We start from the raw sequence: 20,381 nt of genomic DNA on the forward strand, positions 1-20,381 counted from the left end.
TAATAGCAACCCTATGAATACAACTCAGCTTTGAAGCATGTTTGAAAAGGTACCAACTTTCATGATCTCACTGACATCTGCCTGAGCATTTTTAATAGGTTTGCCTCCAGCTCCCAGTCAGTATTTAGTAAGATTGACCTACCAAAATCTGCAATGACTTAAAAAGAAAACCACACTGTACAAACTTCTATACAGAATGTGGGGGTAAGAATTCCTCTAGTGACTGTAGCCAGATCATAAATTTATGTGTGAAGATTTCCTTCATTTGCACCTTCTAAATGAAACCTTAAAATGTGTCACTAAGCATAGTGATCAAAGGAATTCTTACTGCTTTGGTGTCTAATTAAACATAGTTCATGCTTTCCTTTTGGGCATTTCACATAGAAACATGGTTTTAACCACAAGTGTCCCTGTGGAGAAACAGCAGGAATGTACAAAACTAGTTATGGTCCAAAAAGAGGGTACACTCCTACTAAATTTGTTAATCTGTGAAGCAAACTCGTTGTTCTCAATCTATGTCTGGAGTGGTCAGTTCCACTGTAAGCAGACAGCAATACAAGATAACTATTCAAAATGTTAGCATTTGACCACAACACCGGTGTCCTACATTGGTACTTGGAAGTATACATGCAGAGTTCCTCACCAAACCCTCACAGTTTAAGACGTTCACAGGAAAAATACAACATCCACAATCCAGCTGTGGTGATTATGTTACTAATATGTGCATTCAATACACAGAGCAATCCATTCTTACACATTTTAATTTTGCCTTGCAATCGGCTTGCAGTGGTGAGCTGTTGGCATGAGAGGGAAGATTTTATTCCATTAAAATTAATGGATAGAAAGCTGGGAGCGTCCTACGATTTCCTGATACGCACCTTCAGTAGGCATGACTCCCTGCCAGGAGCATGATCAGGTAAATCAGCTCTGTACTGTGTGCACCCAATTCAGGTTTCATATTATTGTGTAATAAAATACTTTATAGAAGGGAAAAACCCAACTTAGATTTGAAAACTATAAGATTCCCAACAGGAGACTACACAAAGAAAAACACCAACCACCCCTTTAGATCTCCTTTTACCACAAGCCATATTCAACTGCTAAAATTTTCTCCAGGTCATCATTTGCAAACATTGCGCTGTAACTGAACAGAATGAGGTGACTCAAATCGACTTCTCACTGGGAAAAGGGTCAGGTTTCCACTTCGTGACGTTCCCCAGCCCGTAAGAAAAAGATAATCCACTCACTTGCTACATGGAGCTGGAAAGGAGCCAATTTCTTCTCATTTCTAACTTCTGGTGAGTTTTTTCCCTCCCATGTCTTTCATCTTGCTACACCATGCACCATCCCCAAACAGCAGGACAGGCAGATAACCTGCTCCCAGGCTTCTGCCAGTGCTATTCTCCAACCACTCGCTAGAGGTGGAGGAGAGGCTAAGCTGCACTCACTCGCTAATATTTTTGCTCTTGTGCTCTTATGAAGCCTGACCTACCCAGCTCATGTGACAGTGTGGCTGATATCAGCAGCTTACTGTGGATGAACAATGGACACACACCCTATCACTCCAAGCTACATCATGTTGCAACCTCAACACACCATACCCATCCCAGAATTTAAATATGATCAATGACAGGAACTCCCTCAGTAGGAATCACATTCAGACATAAATTTAAATCCAAGTTGAGTTTCTTTCCGTATACTATGGAATACAAAGCTATAACAGCCACTAGATAGTGGAATGAACAAAAGCAAATTGGAATACATTTGCCCCTCTTACTCACTTTTGAGGGGGTGGGAAGTGGAGACATTTGCTATGATAACTTTCTTATATACTGCATACTTTTATACAACCTAGTCCAATTTTAATCTAGATATAAAAGACAGGACTTCCCACAAGTGAATTAAGCTTTTTTAAAAAATGCAGTAAATTAAGAAGATGGACGTACCTGGGATGTCCTTGTGCTAGCTTTCCTGAGGATGTCATTTCATGCATTGCTTGGAGGCGACATTTGACCAGCTCTGTTGGGCAAATGGCCAATGAAGCGAACACTGATGCAAATGAGCCAGCAGCTGCTTTCTGTACATCACTGAAACGGCAGATATATGAATAGTGAAAGGAAATGGACAGGTGGTCAGAAAATGTCTTCAGCAGCTGGACAAGTGCAGGGCTAGTGTTTTTTCCCCCAGAGAGGATGTTTTTGGAATGCAAACTTTTCACCAACCATGTACAATCATATCTACAGTTTACATATTTTACACTAAAATCTTTAATCTGAAGCCTCCTCCCTTCGTCTGCAACTGTTATTTCACAGATAGCCAATACTGTTATTATTTCCATTTAAGTCTGTCTGAATGAAAGGCTGTAACAAAAAGTAACAATTCAGCATCAGCATTAAAGACCATCACTCAATCTCAGAAAACCTTTACCAATGGGTAACTCCTATAAATATCTTAACATGAGGGTACTGCTAACATTTTATATTTTTCTACTTCTTAGGGACATATGAAAATATATTTTCCTTGAATTATTATAAACTATTAGCAGTTATTACTTGATTGAGACTGAACTACAATAAAACATGTTTTACAGAGTCTCAAAATACTTTTGGGAGTTTGCAAAGGTATGTAATCATCCACAGTCAAGAGAATATTTCTGCCATCTCAAAGATACATGAATTTAAATATTGATAGTAAATATTAAATAAATTAAGATCTAGAATAATGGATACCTGGGAGTAAATATGAGGCCTCTAGATTGATATTATTCAGTCGTTTTATTTAGTTGGTTGCACTTTCATGCTGGTGGGAGTGACAGAGCTCACAGACAAGACTTCATACTAAATGGATGAAAGAAACACCACAACTGCAAGTTTATCAAGAAATAATTTGTAGTTCATTAGCAGGAAGTTCTGTAGCTAGGATATGCTGATTTGTAGAACAGTATTATTTTTAAACTTATTCGATTTTCACGTGCTGGAGTTTGGAGTGATCAGGTCACAAAAATCATCAGCACTTCAGTGTGGATGTCATCCTGCACTGACAAGGGGCACTCTAGCAGTTGGCATTAGCTAATTGATGTGGGCATAAAGTAGAATTATAGAATGGTTACAGCACTGAAGGAGGCCATTCGGCCTATCGAGCCTGTGCCGACTCTTTGTAAGAGCAATCCAGTTAGTCCCATTCCCCCGCTCTTTCCCCATAGCCCTGTAAATTTTTCCCCTTCAAATATTTATCCAATTCCTTTTTGAAAGCCATGATTGAATCTGCTTCCACCACCCTTTCAGGCAGCAGATTCCACATCGTAACCACTTGCTGCTTAAAAAAGTTTTTCCTCATGTCACCTTTGGTTCTTTTGCCAATCACCGTAAATCTGCGTCCTCTGGTTCTCGACCCTTCTGCCAATGGGAACAGTTTCTCTTTATTTACTTTATCCAAGCCCTTCATGATTTTGAATACTTCTATCAAATCTCCTCTTACCCTTCTCTGCTCTAAGAAGAACAACCCAAGCTTCTCCAGTCTAACAACGTAACTGAAGTCCCTCATCCCTGGAACCATTCTAGTAAATCTTTTCCGCACCCTCTCAGAAAGTAAGCACCAATACTAGAAAAACTAAAAATTCACAGAACATATGATTAAAATAAAACCTTCCCTACAGTCTTTTCATGGCTGTGATATAATTTTTGGGTTCACATGACCAAACTACTGGCATTTTGCTTATGTTAATATTTCAACTCCTCAACTGGACCTTTACATGGTTTATTTCAATTTTTTTTGAGGGCATGTAACCTTATGTCTTTCTTCTGGTCTGCCATACAACTCTTTCAGCCAAGAGGGCACATGGGCAAATTGCTCTCCAGCCTACTGCTAGTAAGTGCACTCCTATGACTATTTTCCCTCCCGTTTTCCTTTTTTTTTTGCTGAAGGGAGGAACCTGGCTCTTCTCAATGGCTCATCACAATGACAAAATGAGTCTGGAAACTCAGTCGAATAGTAGAATCAAACTGTATCCAGCTACTCCATGGTGGAGAGCAGTAGACCACGTCACCTCATTTTACCACTTTGTATTTCCTCCCATGTACCACTTATTCATTATTTAATAATTCTCAGGCACCAGTTTTCTCTTCCGATTTGGATTGTAACTGAATCTAAACCTAAAATCCAGTAATAATTCATTAAACACAAGACTGAGCTGCTACTCATCAAGCAACAAAATTCAAATATTAGTTAAATAACAATCACCTGAGCTCAGCTTTGCTGTCCAATCCAGACAGATTTCCCACCAATCTCTGGCAAAACCCATAGGACAGGAACAGCACAGCATTCTCTGATATATGAGCCATTAGAGCAGGAGTAGTGCCTTGGTAGAATCCCCGAATGCCATGGTCTCTATATGTCTTTACTGCACAGTCCACCACATTTTTGTACATGTACGAAAAGGTCTGCATCTTCACTTTTACAGTATCAAAGGGTTGCCCCGTATAAACACAAGCAACGCCACCTGCAAATCACAATGTGCGTAAACTTAATAAACAAACTCAATATTTTTGAATCTATTGTTTCACTCAGGAATTTGTTCCATTTCATTCATTTTTCTTGTCAAACAGTCCCAGGGAGGGTAATTAACATGGCATTCGCAAACTTGGGTCCTAATGGCAGGAAAAAAAAGTTCAGAAATGAAATGTAAATGGCCCAAATCCAGGTAGTTAATTGCGAAAAGCCAATAGACTAGTTTGGGTCATCTTAGATTTAGAGTTTGTGTGTGCATTTTATGGTATATAATTTGCACTGAATTTGTTTCAAATGGATTATATAATGCTGCCAAATACAAGATCTGTGCGCCCAGTCTACCTCCAGGTGATCTTATATTGCAGCAACACTCTGCCAGCTGCAGTGTAACAACTGGAGCCAACACACGCCCCTGAAACTGACGCATATTGTGACATTGCAGTGCATCGAAATGAGTCCACTCATCAGCTCGAATCAAAGCCCCTCAGACCAGTAAGTGCTGCATAGTTAGGATGAAAATGTCATACATCACACATGCTTTCCTCCAGTATCATTATTGTACACCTGCACATGCACAATGACAATCCCCATTTCAGAGGACATTGGAGTGCCACTGCAATAGGATCAGCACAACTTTCCAAGTGCAAGTGACGCAGTGCTATTAATGCCCCTTATTCATGCCAGTGGCCTGTGGCAATAGCTTCGGTTTCCAAGCCATTCAGGAGAGAAGTTAGAAGTGTTAAACTCTGTCCCACAAAAAGCAGTAGATGCTAGCTCAATTAATAATTTTAAATCTTCGATCACTTGATTTTTGCTAGCCAAGGGTATTAAGAGATATGGAGCCAAAGCGGGTGGAAGGAGTTAGAATACTTATCATTGAATGGCGGAACAGGCTTGAGGGGCTGAATGGCCTACTACTGTCTCTATGTTCCGAGTGCATTTCTTTTTTAAAAATATTGTGTATAACACCAGAAGGCTGAAAAGAAGTGCAAAGGTACAAAAAGTAATCAAAGAGGCTAATGGAATGATGGCCTTTTTCTTAAGTGGATTGAAATACAAAAAAGTGAGGAAGTTATGCTTCAGTTGTATAGAGCCTTGGTCAGATCCCATCTGGAGTACTGCGCTTAATTTTCAGGAAAGACATATTGGCCTTGGAAAGGGTACAGCGCAGATTCATCAGATGACACCAAGAGTTAAAGGGTTAAATTATGAGGACTGGTTGCATAAACTTGGTTTGTATTCCCTTAAGTTTAGAAGGTTGAGAGGTGATCTAATTGAGGTGTTTAAAATGATAAAGGGATTTGACAGGTTAGATACAGAGAAACCATTTCCTCTGGTGGAGGAATCCAGAACAAGAGGGCATAATCTTAAAATTAGAGCTAGGCCATTTAGGAATGAAATCAGGTTGCACTTTTTCACACAAAGGATAATGGATATCTAGAACTCTTCCCCCAAAAGGTCGTGGATGGACATTGAATCAATTGAAATTTTCAAGACTGAGATCAATAGATTTTTGTTAGGTGTATGGTATAAAGGAATATGAAGCAAAGACAGGTAAATGGAGCTGAAGTACAGATCAGCCATGATTTAATTGAATGGCGGAACAGGCTCGCTGGACTGATTGACATACTGCTGTTCCAATGTTCCTAATAAAGCATAAAATTATGTAAATTAGGAATAATAATTAGGTGACACCATGCTTGGGTTTTAAAACCCTGAAGATTGTCAGGAGGTAGGAAAATTGAGGAGGAGGAAAGAATTTCTATCTCTGCCAAACTGCTTCCAATTTGTAACTTGTATACAGTTCCACTCAACAGTAGCACCTACTGGTTTTTCAAGGAACTGTAGGAAAAACAGACAAGAAATCTCTGCAATTGCCTTTCTACAACTGACCAGTTGTATTCCTGTAGATATTGTTGTAGACAAGCTGCAACTGGTTTTATTTAAACTAGTATATCAGCACAAGCTAACCAGACAAGTAACTAAGTGGCGAGCTATCAAGAAGAAAAGCATGAAGAAAAGGCAAAAATAGGACATTGTGGCATAAAAGTGTTAGCTGGATCACCAATAAGCTGAACTATGGAGTGGTGGAACATTGGTTCATCTGCATGATCACCCACACCATTGAGTTCCATTTTGAATCTTGTTGGTGTAAGAAGGTGCTTTCTAACAAATAGAGGGGGAAACATTTCAGAGGGAAAGTAATTGCATGGACTGCTCTCAACCACCTCTGTCAAATAGTTTTAAATGGTTTTTGTAGATGTCGTGAATGTCTGCCCTCATCCAACCTCTCAGATGCTTGGCACCAGCCCAGAAAAAAAGAAAAATAAACATTTTAAAATCGTTCATACCCTCACACAGAAAAAAAAAGTAAAAACATTACATAAATGTTATTACATTTAAATAACGCAAATAATGCAGGGGAATTATCCCCTTAGTCCTGGCCAACATTTATCCCTTAACACCACTAAAACAAATTATCTGATCATTACCTCATTGCTGTTTGTGGGAGATTGCTGTGCACAAATTGGCTGCCGCGTTTCCTACATCACTTCATTGATTGTAAAGCACTTTGGGACGTCCTGAGGTCATGAAAGGCGCTATATAAATGCAAGTCTTTCTTTTAAATTTATGAGCAGCACAATATGCAGCAGCTATGGAGTGGGAGGACATGGGTTTGTGGAGAGGTGTTGAGCAGAGACCAATGATGGGAAGGAAAAGCAGAAGGGAGACTGCAGCTGTGTCTCTTAACAGCAACACTGGTAGAGTCTAGCAGAAGGTCACCTGGCCAGTATCTCAACTAGAAGAAAGACTTGCATTTATATAGCACCTTTCATGAACTCAGGACGTCCCAAAGCACTATACAGACAATGAAGTACTTACGAAGTATAGTCACTGTTGTAATGTAGGAAACAAAGTATACCTGTACATGTGTTTTTTTTTAAAAAGTGACAAAATGCTCCGTTACCTGCAGCCCCTGCAGTGAGGTCAATAGCAGCTTGTACAGCCGGCTGCAGTCGTTTCTTTTCCAGCGACATGTTGGTCTTTGATCTAGCAAATGGTTTACTCACTAAATTAATCCAGGACTTCTAGGGGAAAAAAAATAAGAAATGATCATTAAGCTCGTCATGGACTTATGTTTAAGTAATAACACAACAAACTAACAATGTTTGCTTTCCTGTTCAGAGGTCGCATTGACACTGGTATAGTGCAACCCAACCTTCGAACACAGGAACATTTTCAGGCACCAACCACAAGAAAAGAAAGCACATATTGAATAAAATGTAAAGCTTATAATATGTAAGATGGGGCATAGTTTGATACATGTAAGCTTAGGATAAACCAGAACTTCCTCAATCACAGAATTTGTGCCTAACTTGACAAACAGTATTTAGTGATTATTTCAACAATCTACTTCAAAGTGCTGTATCTTCCGAACAAAATGCAAGTGATAATTTGTTACACATCTTATAGTTATGTTATATTGTTAATTGGAGGCAATTATCCAATGTATATAGGTTTTTTTAAAAAAAAGGCTTTCTCGTACTATGGAACAGTGAAGTCCAGGATTCCTTAAGGTGTAGGAGTCGTCTCGGGTATTATATTATATACAAGGTGGAAGATACATCCACCTGAACTAAACTTAGTGTAAGTCATTAATGCATTCAAGGAGGGAGAATCAATCAGCATGTTAAAATGTCCATTAAAATTGGTTTTGTTGACAGTATATTTAAAACAATTTATAGCCTAAATTCAGACTTACTGCATTTACATTATCACATGCTATTTTATCAGTTTCTTTCACATGTTTGCTACAAAAAATACACACTGGCAACCCACGGCTAGTATCTAAACAGATCAATTCTGTTGACGACAATGTAAAAAAGCCAACGCAATGCCCTTGGCCTATGTCACCCCAAGTCCATTGTACTGAATACATGAATGAGGGTACCATGATAGAGCCTGTAAAAGGTAATATTTAAACACAAGTTATCCAAGATTTATCTAGGGATGCATACTTATCATTCTTAATACTTGTGCTTACACTAAGTTCACCTTTAAAACTGATCATCCTTTGTAACCGTTTGATTTGTTAAAAGAATTTAACAAATAACATTTATAATAGAAACTAAACAAAAGGACTTCGATCTGTTTTTCTGTGGAACTATGTTCACAGATGATTATTTACAAAAGCAGATAAAGTACCGGGAACTAATGTTACATCAGCAGCCCAGAAATATGGGTGGAAGTTTACTTTCATTAAAGGAAGATTGTCTACTTTTATCAATTTTAATATACTCCACATCCCATGCATAAACTTCACCCAAGTAATCTTTCTACAAAGGTGGTGGATATACTTGAGACGAAGTATAGATAATTCAGGTCAGTACTAGCAAATGGCGTGCCAGGTTACAGAGAGAGGTTGTGGCTTACTTGTGTAGTTTATTCTGTGTAGCTGCTGCAAGCCTAGAAGACAAGGATCAGTACATTAGATGTGAAGAGTTATGAAGTTTTTTGGTTCTAATTTTAATCATTGTTTTCAAATCTCTCCATGGCCTCGCCCCTCCCTCTCTCTGCAACCTCCTCCAGCCCTACAACCCTCCGAGATCTCTGCGCTCCTCCAATTCCTGCCTCTTGCGCATCCCCGATTTTAATCGCTTCACCAATGGCGGCCGTGACTTCAACTGCCTAGGCCCTAAGCTCTGGAGTTCCCTCCCTAACCCTCTACGCCTCTCTCCTCCTGTAAGATACTCCTTAAAACCCAGCTTTGGGTCACCTGTCCTAATATCTACTTATGTGGCTCGGTGTCAAATTTTGTTTGAAAATCGCTCCTGTGAAGCACCTTGGGATGTTTTACTACATCAGAGGCGCTATATAAATTCAAGTTGCTGTAACTATAGACAGCTACATGGTGGAACATTCTCCTACAGACTATAATACGTTCAACAGAAAGACGGAACCATGAGCTTAAGGGTCATGGCCCACAACGCAGTGGGCAAAAACCTGAAAAGTAGATGGAAGGGTAACATAGGCACAATGGATCAAATAGTCCCTTTCTGTGCTGTAATTTTTATGATTCTAACCTTAATCCATATAATGGGTTCACTGACTCTTCTGGAAAAAAAAACAAACAGCAAATTAATCTTCTGCAATAGCTTTAATTCTAGGGTAGTTATAGGCTCAAAAGAAGGTTGCGTGAATTTGCATACCACAAGATCAAGGATTTTCTGGGGAGGCAGGCACAGGTTAGAGTGCTAGCACTCTGCATAAACTGAAAACCTATGATTTATCCTTTATGAATACTGTCACACTTACATACGAAAAGCAAAGATAGCTGTTGCATATAGTCCAGAGTTAAGCTGTCTAGTTCACAGGTAGTTTTGGACTAGCATTTCTCCACAGGCAAATTTCAACGTTTTACACATTAACTCAAACAGTAATTCTGCTTGTAGTTTTATAGCCTCTGATTCAAAGCATTGTTGGAAGCCATATTAATCTGGCTGACCTGAACATTCATACCATGTAATCTTAGCTTGCCCCACACCCCCTTCAATAGCCTGAATTTCCTCAATTTTGAATAAATGATGGAGGAAATCAGTTTTTACTATTTTCTCTGTCCTTCTCACCGATTCAGTGAAACCTCCACCGAAACTCTCTTCTTCTAATTAACAGGCCCCATTCAGAAGACCAGGGAATGAGAGTTTCCTGCACTTAAGCCTGTTTTGAATGGGCGTAAATATATGACCAAAATTCTAGGGCAGCACACCTGTTTTGATTGTAAATGAAGAAACTTTTGTGATTTTACTTGAAAAACAAACGTTGAAAATGTCCTTGCTACGTTTACCATGCTGCTAACAAAGAGGAACCAGAGGAAATCTTGCCCATGATTTTTCAAATATTCAATTTAGCATAAATTTATTTCCACTGGGCTTTATTTAGATTCAATTTTCTATAACCTTTCATTTACTTCCTTTTAGATTCACCAGATTGAGTTCAATGTCCATTGGAATGTCGGTTTGGTGAGCAACGACACAACTGCATATTAAAGGAAATTGAATTTTCTTCCTTTGGGGATATGATGGGATTACTCTGCTGATACTGGCATTACTTGGAGCCTCCATGATGACAAGGTGCCAGCCTTGGCTCAGTGGAAGCACTCTTGCCTATGAGTTAGAAGGTTGTGGGTTCAAGTCCTGCTCCAGAGACTTGAGCACATAATCTAGGCTGCCACTCCAGCGTAGTACTGAGGGAGTGCTGCATTGTCAGAGGTGCCATCTTTTGGATGAGACGTTAAACTGAGGTCCCATCCGCTGTCTCAGGTGGACGTAAAAGATCCCATAGCACTATTTGAAAGAGAGCAGGGAATTTCTCCCTGGTGTTCTAGCCAATATTTCTATTACTCAACCAACATCACTAAAATCGATTACCTGGTCATTATCTTATTGCTGTTTGTGGGATTCTGGCTGCTTCAATTTCCCTACATTACAATAGTGACAATACTTCAAAAGTACTTCATTAGCTTTAAAGCACTTTGGGATGCCCCAAGGTCATGGAAGGAGTTATATAAATGCAAGTTTGTCCTATCTTTCTAGCATACTTGCTTTATTCTACATTTACAGGAATATTCTTATTGTTAAAAGTGAACTCTGAGTTAAACTTATTTATTTTCGCACTAACCCTGTGATGCTATGCTCAATTATATTCATTGGAGAACCTTCAGTCAGGTCTTGCATTTTATGTTACACAGCATTCAATATTACTTTTATTCTTTGTATTATGTGTAATCTTATTATACTGTTGATGTGATGGCATTTAGCACAACTCTTCCCAACAATAATATGATGAAGTGGTTTGGATCCACGCAACAATGCCTATCTGTTTGTGACCTTACACTGGTGCAATGCTTAATATACATTGCTTGGCTAAGAACATCACTGCTTTAACCTCTGAAGAAGGGTGGTTTTAAAGACAAAAAGTTTTTAAATGCAATTTAAATTTGGTAATAGTCTTTCAATGTGTACTCAGTTACATTGGATTTCTGTCTCTGTGGTTACTTTTCTAGTTCGACAATTTCCAAATAATGTCAATGCAGCTAATGCTTATCTTCTGTGATGCAAGGATAATTTGTATTTCAGTTTATATAAGCTCTCCTGATATACCATGGCTGTGGAGTGTTTGCTATTTTAGCATCCAGCTTTGCTCCCAAATCTTATATTATCCTACTGTGAAAAAGGACAAAAATACAAGGAAGCACATGATGGATGAAATGGCTTCCAAGGATCTTTAAGTATTCACCCAAAGCTTTATTAGAATTTTCACTTTTTAAAAAATTAACGTTAAAAGTTGCGTCCTTTTCTCATGCCCATTTACGCTGAATTCTGCTGGTTTACACCGTTTTTTTTGCTAATGAGATCAGCAAGAAATTTCTGCACAAATACCTGCCGGAAAGATCAGCGTAGGATTGTGACGTAACTTGCTGATAATACTTCTTGAGGAAATTCCAGACCAGTGGCACAACTGACATTCTTTCGTGCTCATCTATTTCACTATTTTTCATATCTAGTGCTGGTGGCTCTTAGCATTTTCATCAGTGTTATAGATTACAGGTAAAAACTATTATTTTTGGCTTGGCAACCTCAATATCTGCAGATATAGATATTTTTAAAAAATACTGTAGTACTGGTGGTGATAAAAGACTCCCAAGGCTCATTGAGTAAACAGATAAGCTGGAGCTACGGTGAGCAATTTAGCCCAAGAAGGCCTCAGCTTCAATACATGCTCTGTGCCGTGTAGTAATGTCAGCCAGTGGAGTGATAGCAATTTGCCTCAGTGGCCCCAGGCAAAAGGAAACGAGGTGTTCGCATTCCTGCTCACTACAATATAAAATAGAAACAAATAACATTTTTCTTAAAAGCATTAGTCAGCGATTCTTGCTGCACGGGTTAAGGTGGTGCTTTATGTAGCAATGCCATTAAAGCAGGCACAAAAAAACAATGTGTTTGTTGTCTTGACTGTCAATGCTGGGACCATTTTAATCAGTTATTGAGCCCTGCTCTTTTGATTGCAGGGTGGTTGCTAGGTAACCTTTGCTGCTTAGCATAAGACTCCCTACAGCACATTGTTTAAACTCTTAATAGTTAAACAGCGAGTATGCTCGGTTTACCCACTATCATGCCTTGTAAAAGTGGTTAGCTTGTAGCTGAAAAATGCAGCTCATGATATATAGATTTCAACCATGAAGTAATACCAATGAAATAAAAAGACAATTTTAAAAATTAATGGTAGCCTAACCACTTCATAGTTCTCAGAAGAATCCCCATCTGATACAATTAACAATGTCAATCTATAATAGCATTGCATTAGTGAAAATAATTCCAACAGATCAAAGTTTCTTCCCATCATACTTTGCAACACTACAATGAAAGGAGCAACCAAGGTTCTATTGAAAGTGGATTGAGGGTTATAAAAATATTAATAGCACTGCTTAATTCCTTTCCTAGGGAAGTAGAGGAAGGAATTTAGTGTTCTTTAAAAGTAAGAGATCACAGATAGTGGCAGCAGAGCAAAGGCCATGGTAGAATAATCACACATGAACTGTGGACAGAAGTCTTAGTGGGGAGAGTGTGCTCCCCCTTTCAGACAAACAAACACTACAGGTATAAAGAAAGCTGGATTTACATTTACATAATGCCCATCATATCCTCGAGATATCCTAGAGCACTTTACATTCCAAAAGTAATTAATTGGCTGTGGTCACTGTTGCTTTTTGCAAACACAGCAGCCAGTTTGCATACAGCAAGGTCCCACTAACAGTAAATGAGAAAATTACCAGATTATCTGTTTTGCTGGTATTGGTTGATAGAGGAATGTTGACCAAGATACTCCCTAATCTTCAAATAGCACCTTGGGATCTTTTATAGACACCTGCACATTGGTTTAATGTTTCATTCGAGAGACGAGTACCTCCAAGAATGCAGAGCTCTCAGTACTGCACTGAAGTGTGAGCTAAGATTAAGATCTGAATTTCCTCACTAAAAAATATGAAGGGAACTCATTTTTAGTGCAGTATGCAACTTATGTGCCATTAATGCACTAGACATTATTTTCCCCATGAACTTTATGGCAGTTTGACGATCTGCCCACCCAACCCCCGCATGACTCATTTGCATAGGTGACACTGTACACAGGAATTTCCTGCTTTTACACCACTACTGCACTCGGTGAAAGTTATACCCATGTAAAACAGGCACAGCTGCTCTCCCCGGCACCTGATTCAGATGAGAAGTGAGGACTTTGAGCTCTGAAGAATCCCCAAACTTTGCCGATTTCTGGCTTCACATACAGTTTTTTTCAAACCATTTCCCCCCCAGTTTTGCTCATTGAGACTTGTAGTTGGACCTCCTCGTCCCACTACAGTGGGAGTCTCACCCCACCCCTACATTTTTCAACCCTCCTCGTCCCACTACAGTGGGAGTCTCACCCCACCCCTACATTTTTCAACCCTCCTCGTCCCACTACAGTGGGAGTCTCACCCCACCCCTACATTTTTCAACCCTCCTCGTCCCACTACAGTGGGAGTCTCACCCCACCCCTACATTTTTCAACCCTCCTCGTCCCACTACAGTGCTAGTCTCATCTCACCTCTATATTTTTGATTCCCCCCACCCACCCCACAACCCCCTAGACCACCCACATACTCAGAATGGTTCTAGAGAAGGTATGGGCATACCTCTCCATCTTTTTGGCCTCTTGCACATCCCAGATTTTAATTGCTTCACCTTTGGCAGCCATGCCTTTAGCTGACTAGGCCCTAAGCTCTGGAATTCCCTGTTGTTTTGAGGAGGAGGAGCATGCAGAAGATGATGGCAGTGAGTGCCAGTCACCTACTGCCAGAATTAAAAGCAAAGGCAAAGTCACCCTGGGCTGTTACTAGGCATCTTCCAACGGTTATCTTTCAATGCTAGTGTTCCAGGTTAACTGCCCTCTGTGCTGTGATAGTGTAGAATAGGAGCAAACTATTTGATACTTCAAAGAGCAGTTCTTAGCTTAGAAAATAAAATCAAACAACTCCCAAAGAGACATCACAAACGTTTGCACTCCAACTCAAGCTTGCCTTGTGGTCAATTTAGCAGAGGTTAAGCTGCGTTTTCAAAATTAAAGTTAAACTTCAGAAATAACATGCATTTATATAGCACCTTTAACGTAGTAAAACGTGGCACGGCGCTCACCCGGTCCAAGAAATGAAGCAACACCACTCTTTTTAATAATTTTAGTATTTAACCCCTACATTTTGGCAACAAATCGCACAGTTTACAACGCCGACAGCTCAAATTACTCAGACGCTACAGGTAATGAGTATGAAAGTTCACATTTAAGAAAATGGAGAACAATTTTTAAAAATTGCAATAGACAATCATTACCACCACTTCCTTGTGAATTTCTACCAATGCAGGAGTCAGAACATCATTTATTCAGCCAGCCAGCCAGCGCTGATGAGAAGGTACTGGTTCACACGTGTCCAGCACACGGATACAGATTGCTCTTTGATCCAATAACAGCAGCTCCAGCCTCTCACCGCTCTGCCCCATACACTCGCTTCTTTTTATTTTGTCGGAACGACCACCGGCTGTATGAAATCCCAAAGGCTGCACCAGGAGCAGCGCTCTCCGCATACTTCCGGCTCTCCCTCTCTTGCTCACATCACATACCATCAAATAAATTTTAAAAAAACATTTTCAGGGTTCAGAGGCTTCGAAAGGGCGTCGGCTCCCTGTGGGTTCAAGCGTCCAATAATTAGGCTGATTTACCCCCCCCCCCCTCCCTTCCCAATCAATTGCACAAGAACAATGAAAATGCTACCAAATCATACGGTTGAACTCGGGAAAAAATGCACTTTTTAAAAAAAAAACATAAAACTACCTTTTGCAAAAATGTCTGGTTTATTTTGGTTTAACAGATTATTTGGCGTATTAATCAATAATTCAACCGCCTTTGCAGGTTTCGGGAAGAGCATCGTGCCTTTGGTGGTGCATTTATAAGCCTTTCAGCAAAAAAAAATGTGTTATGGTGGCCGCACACAAGAAGTTAAAAGACTTTGTGATAAGTCGATGGGAAAGAGGCCTGGCGTTAGGGCAGCGCGCAGGGGCTGGGGAGTTGCGCCAGGCGGAGGTTCCACAACCTCAAGGCAGCGAGGCTTATAGTCTGATCAACGTCAACCTCTGGGTTATATTGTTTTATGTAAATAGTGCCCACAACTGTTAGTTCGTTGTGTTGGAGTAAAGGTTACTTGCATTCAAAAAATAAACCAAAAATAAACCCCCAAAAGATCTTTTATTTCCATGGTGAGGTTTCAAAAGCTGACACTAAACAAAGGGGTCTAAGATGACAGGGACTCCAGTTAAAGTTATATCTCCTTCCAGCTGCTGCAGGGGTCTATGCTCCTGGTTATTTCTTTTCTTTTTGCTTAAATTTAATTTAAGAATTGAAGTGAAAAGTGTGTGTGTCCAGAATATCATATATGGGGCAGAAATCGCTCGCGAAATAACAGACATCTCCTTTGTTAGTGGCGAAATGGAGAAGCAAGTTTCCGGTGTTCGCACATGCACGGTGAAAGGTGGAAATCCGGGACTTGTCCTGGTGGTTCGCAGGTGATATGACAGCTTCGAATTAAAGGGACATCGCACGTTGCAATCAGAGAAATCATTGAAAAAGTGCAAACTTGCTTATCCGCCCAGCTGGAAAGTATGCCACCAAACAGGTTGGCTTAAAAATACAGATCTAAACTAAGTTTTAACAGCGTGGTAAGTCTTAATCACTGCCAAACAACTAAAAATTAACTTTTAAAAACGTGGAGTCTCATTACTCCTTATTTTAATGGTTTTCAGTCATTAAAAAAAATTAAAAAAAATTAAAATTTAATTTTTTTTAACTTTTCCCTTCTTTCTCTTTTATTTAATTCAATTATTTCTTACCCTCTTTTTTTCTGTTGTCTATAATTGTTTTTACATTGATTTAAAATTTTGTACCTTTCACCTCCTGGTTTAACGTTCCAAGCCTGCAGAGACAGTGAATGCAGCGTGTCAAAAATGCTGCAATCTGATTTGTCAGGGGGGAGAGATCGATTCTCTCGCTTCTCCCAGGATGCTAGCTTCGCTTGAACTGATGCTGGACTCTTCTCTGCTTCCTATTCGAGGAAGTGCCTGAAGAAAAGTTAGTGGGTTAGTATAAATCTATGAAGTGGTGAGGAGCAATGGTTTGCCTCTCCAAGCGATTTCTATCCTAATGTTTTGCCAAGTCACTGCCACCTCATTGACTGTAGGAGGCGGTTCCTCAGTTACCAACCTATCATCAGCCTTCAGTTAAGATGCCTGAGGCACCATGCTAACCCTCGCAATTGCAAATTTGAATTGCAAAGGATGCTGTTTGCATGTTAACTAAAATTAACTCGTAATTTTTCATGAGTACTTCTGTTTGCTTTTCACGAGTACTTCTTGTTTGCTTCTGTGATTGGTTATGGTACAAGAAATCTGTTCTATTTGATTTCTTTCACAAGATTGGAAACTTTCAATTTAGGAAAGTGTGCATGTGAATTTGTGTTCGACAAATCTATAGTTTTACTATGTTAAAGGTGCTATATAAATGCAAATTGTTTTTTTTAAACCTCTTAAAATGCAAGTTGTTTTTGTAGTTGTACTTTTTTTTGATACAATTTATACCTCACCACTTCTGAAAGCAGTAGCTCATGCCAGCATCTCTCTGGTCAATCAATCAATTCCCCTTGGCTAATGAGGTCCTAGTGGACTCAGAAACAGGATAATCCCAGGAGCTTCTGTTGATTGGTGGCTTGCAGAATAAGAACTTAGCATCTGATGACTCTGGGTCTGGAAATTCAGCCTGCAATTATCTTTATCGGGCACTAATGGGCCTACTAAGCCCCCATTATGGCGGGCAGAAAGCGGGCACACATTTCTGACTGGAAGTCTGCTACCCGCCATATTGGGAAAGGACAAAAAAATCAATGTGCAGTGTCCACACGTGAAACTGGCGTTAGGCCTTTTGCATTTACAAATAAGGGGCCTAACACTTGTTTGAGGCCCCACAGCACTTTTGGTTTGCCCTCGGGCAGCTGACGCAAACGCGGGCTGCACTCAGGAAAAGCAGACCTTGGGACCGCCTGTTAGGCCACAATCAAGTTTTTGAAATATACTTACCTGTATGTGGAGACAGGAGGAGCTGCCGCCACCCACCCCCCACCACCTGGCCTCCGATCTCCCTTGCCCCTTTCCCTCCGGCCTCCGGCCTCCAATCTCCCCTGCCCCCCGGCCTCCGATGTCCCCTTCTCCCCGGCCTCCGATGTCCCTCCCCCCTCCCCGGCCTCCGATCTCCCTCCCCCCTCCCTGGCCTCCGATCTCCCTCCCCCCTCCCCGGCCTCCGATCTCCCTCCCCCCTCCCCGGCCTCCGATCTCCCTCCCCCCTCCCCGGCCTCCGATCCTCATTCCCGGCCTCCGATCTCCCTCGCCTCCCCCCGGCCTCTGATCTCCCTCGCCTCCCCCCGGCCTCCGATCTCCCTCGCCTCCCCCCGGCCTCCGATCTCCCTCGCCACCCCCCCCCCGGCCTCCTATCTCCCTCACGCCCCCCACCCCCAGCCTCCGATCTCCCTCAACTACCCCCCCCAGCCTCCAATCTCCCTCGCCCCCACTCCTCCCGGCCTCCGATCTCCCTCGCCGCCCCCCCAGCCTCCGATCTCCCTCGCCCCCCTCCCCCTGGCCTCCGATCTCCTTCGCCCCTCCCCCCAGCCTCTGATCTCCCTCGCCCCCCAGCCTCTGATCTCTCTTGCAACCCCTCCCCCCCCCGACCTCTGATCTCTCTAATCCCGGCCTCCAATCCCGACATCCAATCTCCTTCTCCCCAGTCTCCGATACCCCCGACCCGCTCCTCACTTACCCAAGGGCCACTGTGATCTTCATTCACTCTTTGGCGGCAGCAGGCGGTTCGAGGTTGTAAAAGGGGCAGTAAGGTCAGCGCTGCAATTTTGACGCCACTAGTGTCCAGTTTACACTGGGCGGAGTGAGTTAAAATTGGCCCCAGAGCCAGAAGGCTATTTGATTGCGAGAAATATCTCAGCTTAAGCTCATCATGTCCTGACCTGAAATCCACACACATGCAGTTATCAGCAATGAATGTGAATCCATACTCAATTTTATCCTCCCTAGCCCAAGTATCATTGTAAATTGACCAGCTGAGATCATCAGTTACTCAACCTGGAAGTTCCTGGTCAATATGACTCAATATGGACCTCAGTAGATTGCATTTTCTAAAGAAAGTGCCAATAAAAAACAATCAGACCTAGCACTGGGAACTAATGTTGCATTTTAAATATATATTACATAATACAGAAAAGTGCTATTTTTCTGTCACTTTCATGTTTCCATTCACTTAAATGTACAAATATGTTCTTATTACGCTTAAATTACCAGATACTCTATGGAGCATTATGATTTCAGTCCTATTATGACAATGGGAATGCAACAAATTGGGCTGAATTGTACATTGGTATCCTGGAATATTTTTGCTTGATTGTGTATGGGATTAGGGAGGAAGTCTAGAGTTTTAACTTCTTGGAATTGTTATTTGTGGATGGCTGGCTCATTCAGATAATTCCATGAAAGGACAAATTGGCCATCAACCATTGAAAGGAGCAGATTTGATGGACCAAATTATCTTTTTTGTTCTATACTTTCTTATGTACAATTGATTTTAAGAAATGAAAGCTGGCACAAAACAAATAAATTTAAAAAGCAAATCAGAAAATATGAACTTATTTCTTGATATAATGCAAAATAAAGTTATAAATATTTTTTAAAATTCTGAATGTATTTGTTCAGTTAAGGTTGTTCTTTGCTTTTTATGAATCTAAGGTATTCATTGTCTTTGTTATTTTAAGCCAAGTAAAATATTTACAAACAGCTATGTACTACGAGGTTACTTAGAGGCAATTACTTCGATAACGCTAAGAGAAAAACATGTTATCTTTACCACATTTTACAGCTGTTAATATCTGTTTAAAATTGAAAGATGTACAAACAAACTGATAATCCAATCTAAGAGAAGGGATTGTTTGAGGTAGTGTACCTATTGCAAAGTGATTGCCAGAGGACATTGAAAGATCACTATTCTGTTGATCTTGTTTTCCAGTTAACCATTTGAGTATTGGCGTTTATAAAAATGCAAATGTTTTAAGGTGTATTTGAACTACAACTGTAGCATCGGAGCAAAGCGGTTTTGCTTTGCACTGATGCTGCAGTTATAATGTAAATGCAGCCTGAATCCTGACTCGGGGCCCAACCTGACACTGAACCAAAATCGAGTGAGAGTCCATGGAGGCGGCAGTCTCATTCCAATTTACTTTGGAGTCAGTTTGGGTCTGCACATACAATTTATATTCCAAGTTTAGAGTTGATGCAAATTGTTTTGGCTTTACAATGACATTAAACCTGTGGAGAATGCACCATTAGTAAACTTCTTTTAAAATATTGTTTTTCAGAGTTCACCATGTTAGTCAGGTCATTAAAAAATGGGACGGAATGTTGAAGGATCTACCAGTCTGTGCTGTTATTGTACATCTCCTACTCCTTTACCTAAATCACAATGTCCTTGATGAAATGATTAAAAAAAGGCAGTGGGGGAGGATTTAAACTGGTTAAGGCAAGCAGACGGGTAAAGAAAACAGACTATAAAAGAAATTAATTACATCGATATTAGAAAAATTAAAGAAGAAAATGAATGTTTTGAAGAATAAGCGTAACCAATTAAGGGTGCATTTACACTGCAGCATGAACTTCAGAATCCAGCCGGGCAGAGCTTTTTAATTTGCT

The 20,381-nt window shown here is 40.5% G+C and overlaps 1 protein-coding gene across 4 annotated transcripts in view; it reads right to left on the minus strand.

The window, feature by feature from the left end:
- The window catches only part of slc25a15a (solute carrier family 25 member 15a), an 88,099-nt gene extending 72,846 nt beyond the window's left edge, over nt 1-15,253 (minus strand). For 2 of the 4 annotated variants that reach the window (XM_067985890.1, XM_067985888.1), the window contains exons 1-4: nt 14,928-15,253; nt 7,475-7,595; nt 4,240-4,498; nt 1,947-2,087 (exon numbers count right to left, since the gene is read on the minus strand). In XM_067985890.1, coding sequence (XP_067841991.1) covers nt 1,947-2,087; nt 4,240-4,498; nt 7,475-7,544 — 470 coding nt within the window. In that variant the 5' untranslated portion in view covers nt 7,545-7,595; nt 14,928-15,253. Of the gene's footprint in view, nt 1-1,946; nt 2,088-4,239; nt 4,499-7,474; nt 7,596-8,940; nt 8,974-14,927 lie in introns of all 4 variants that reach the window. The other 2 variants (XM_067985887.1, XM_067985886.1) reach the window with 2 other exon arrangements.
- Between the last annotated feature and the right edge of the window lie 5,128 nt (nt 15,254-20,381).

Source organism: Heptranchias perlo, chromosome 6 (assembly GCF_035084215.1).
Source record: "Heptranchias perlo isolate sHepPer1 chromosome 6, sHepPer1.hap1, whole genome shotgun sequence".
Lineage (NCBI taxonomy): Eukaryota > Metazoa > Chordata > Chondrichthyes > Hexanchiformes > Hexanchidae > Heptranchias > Heptranchias perlo.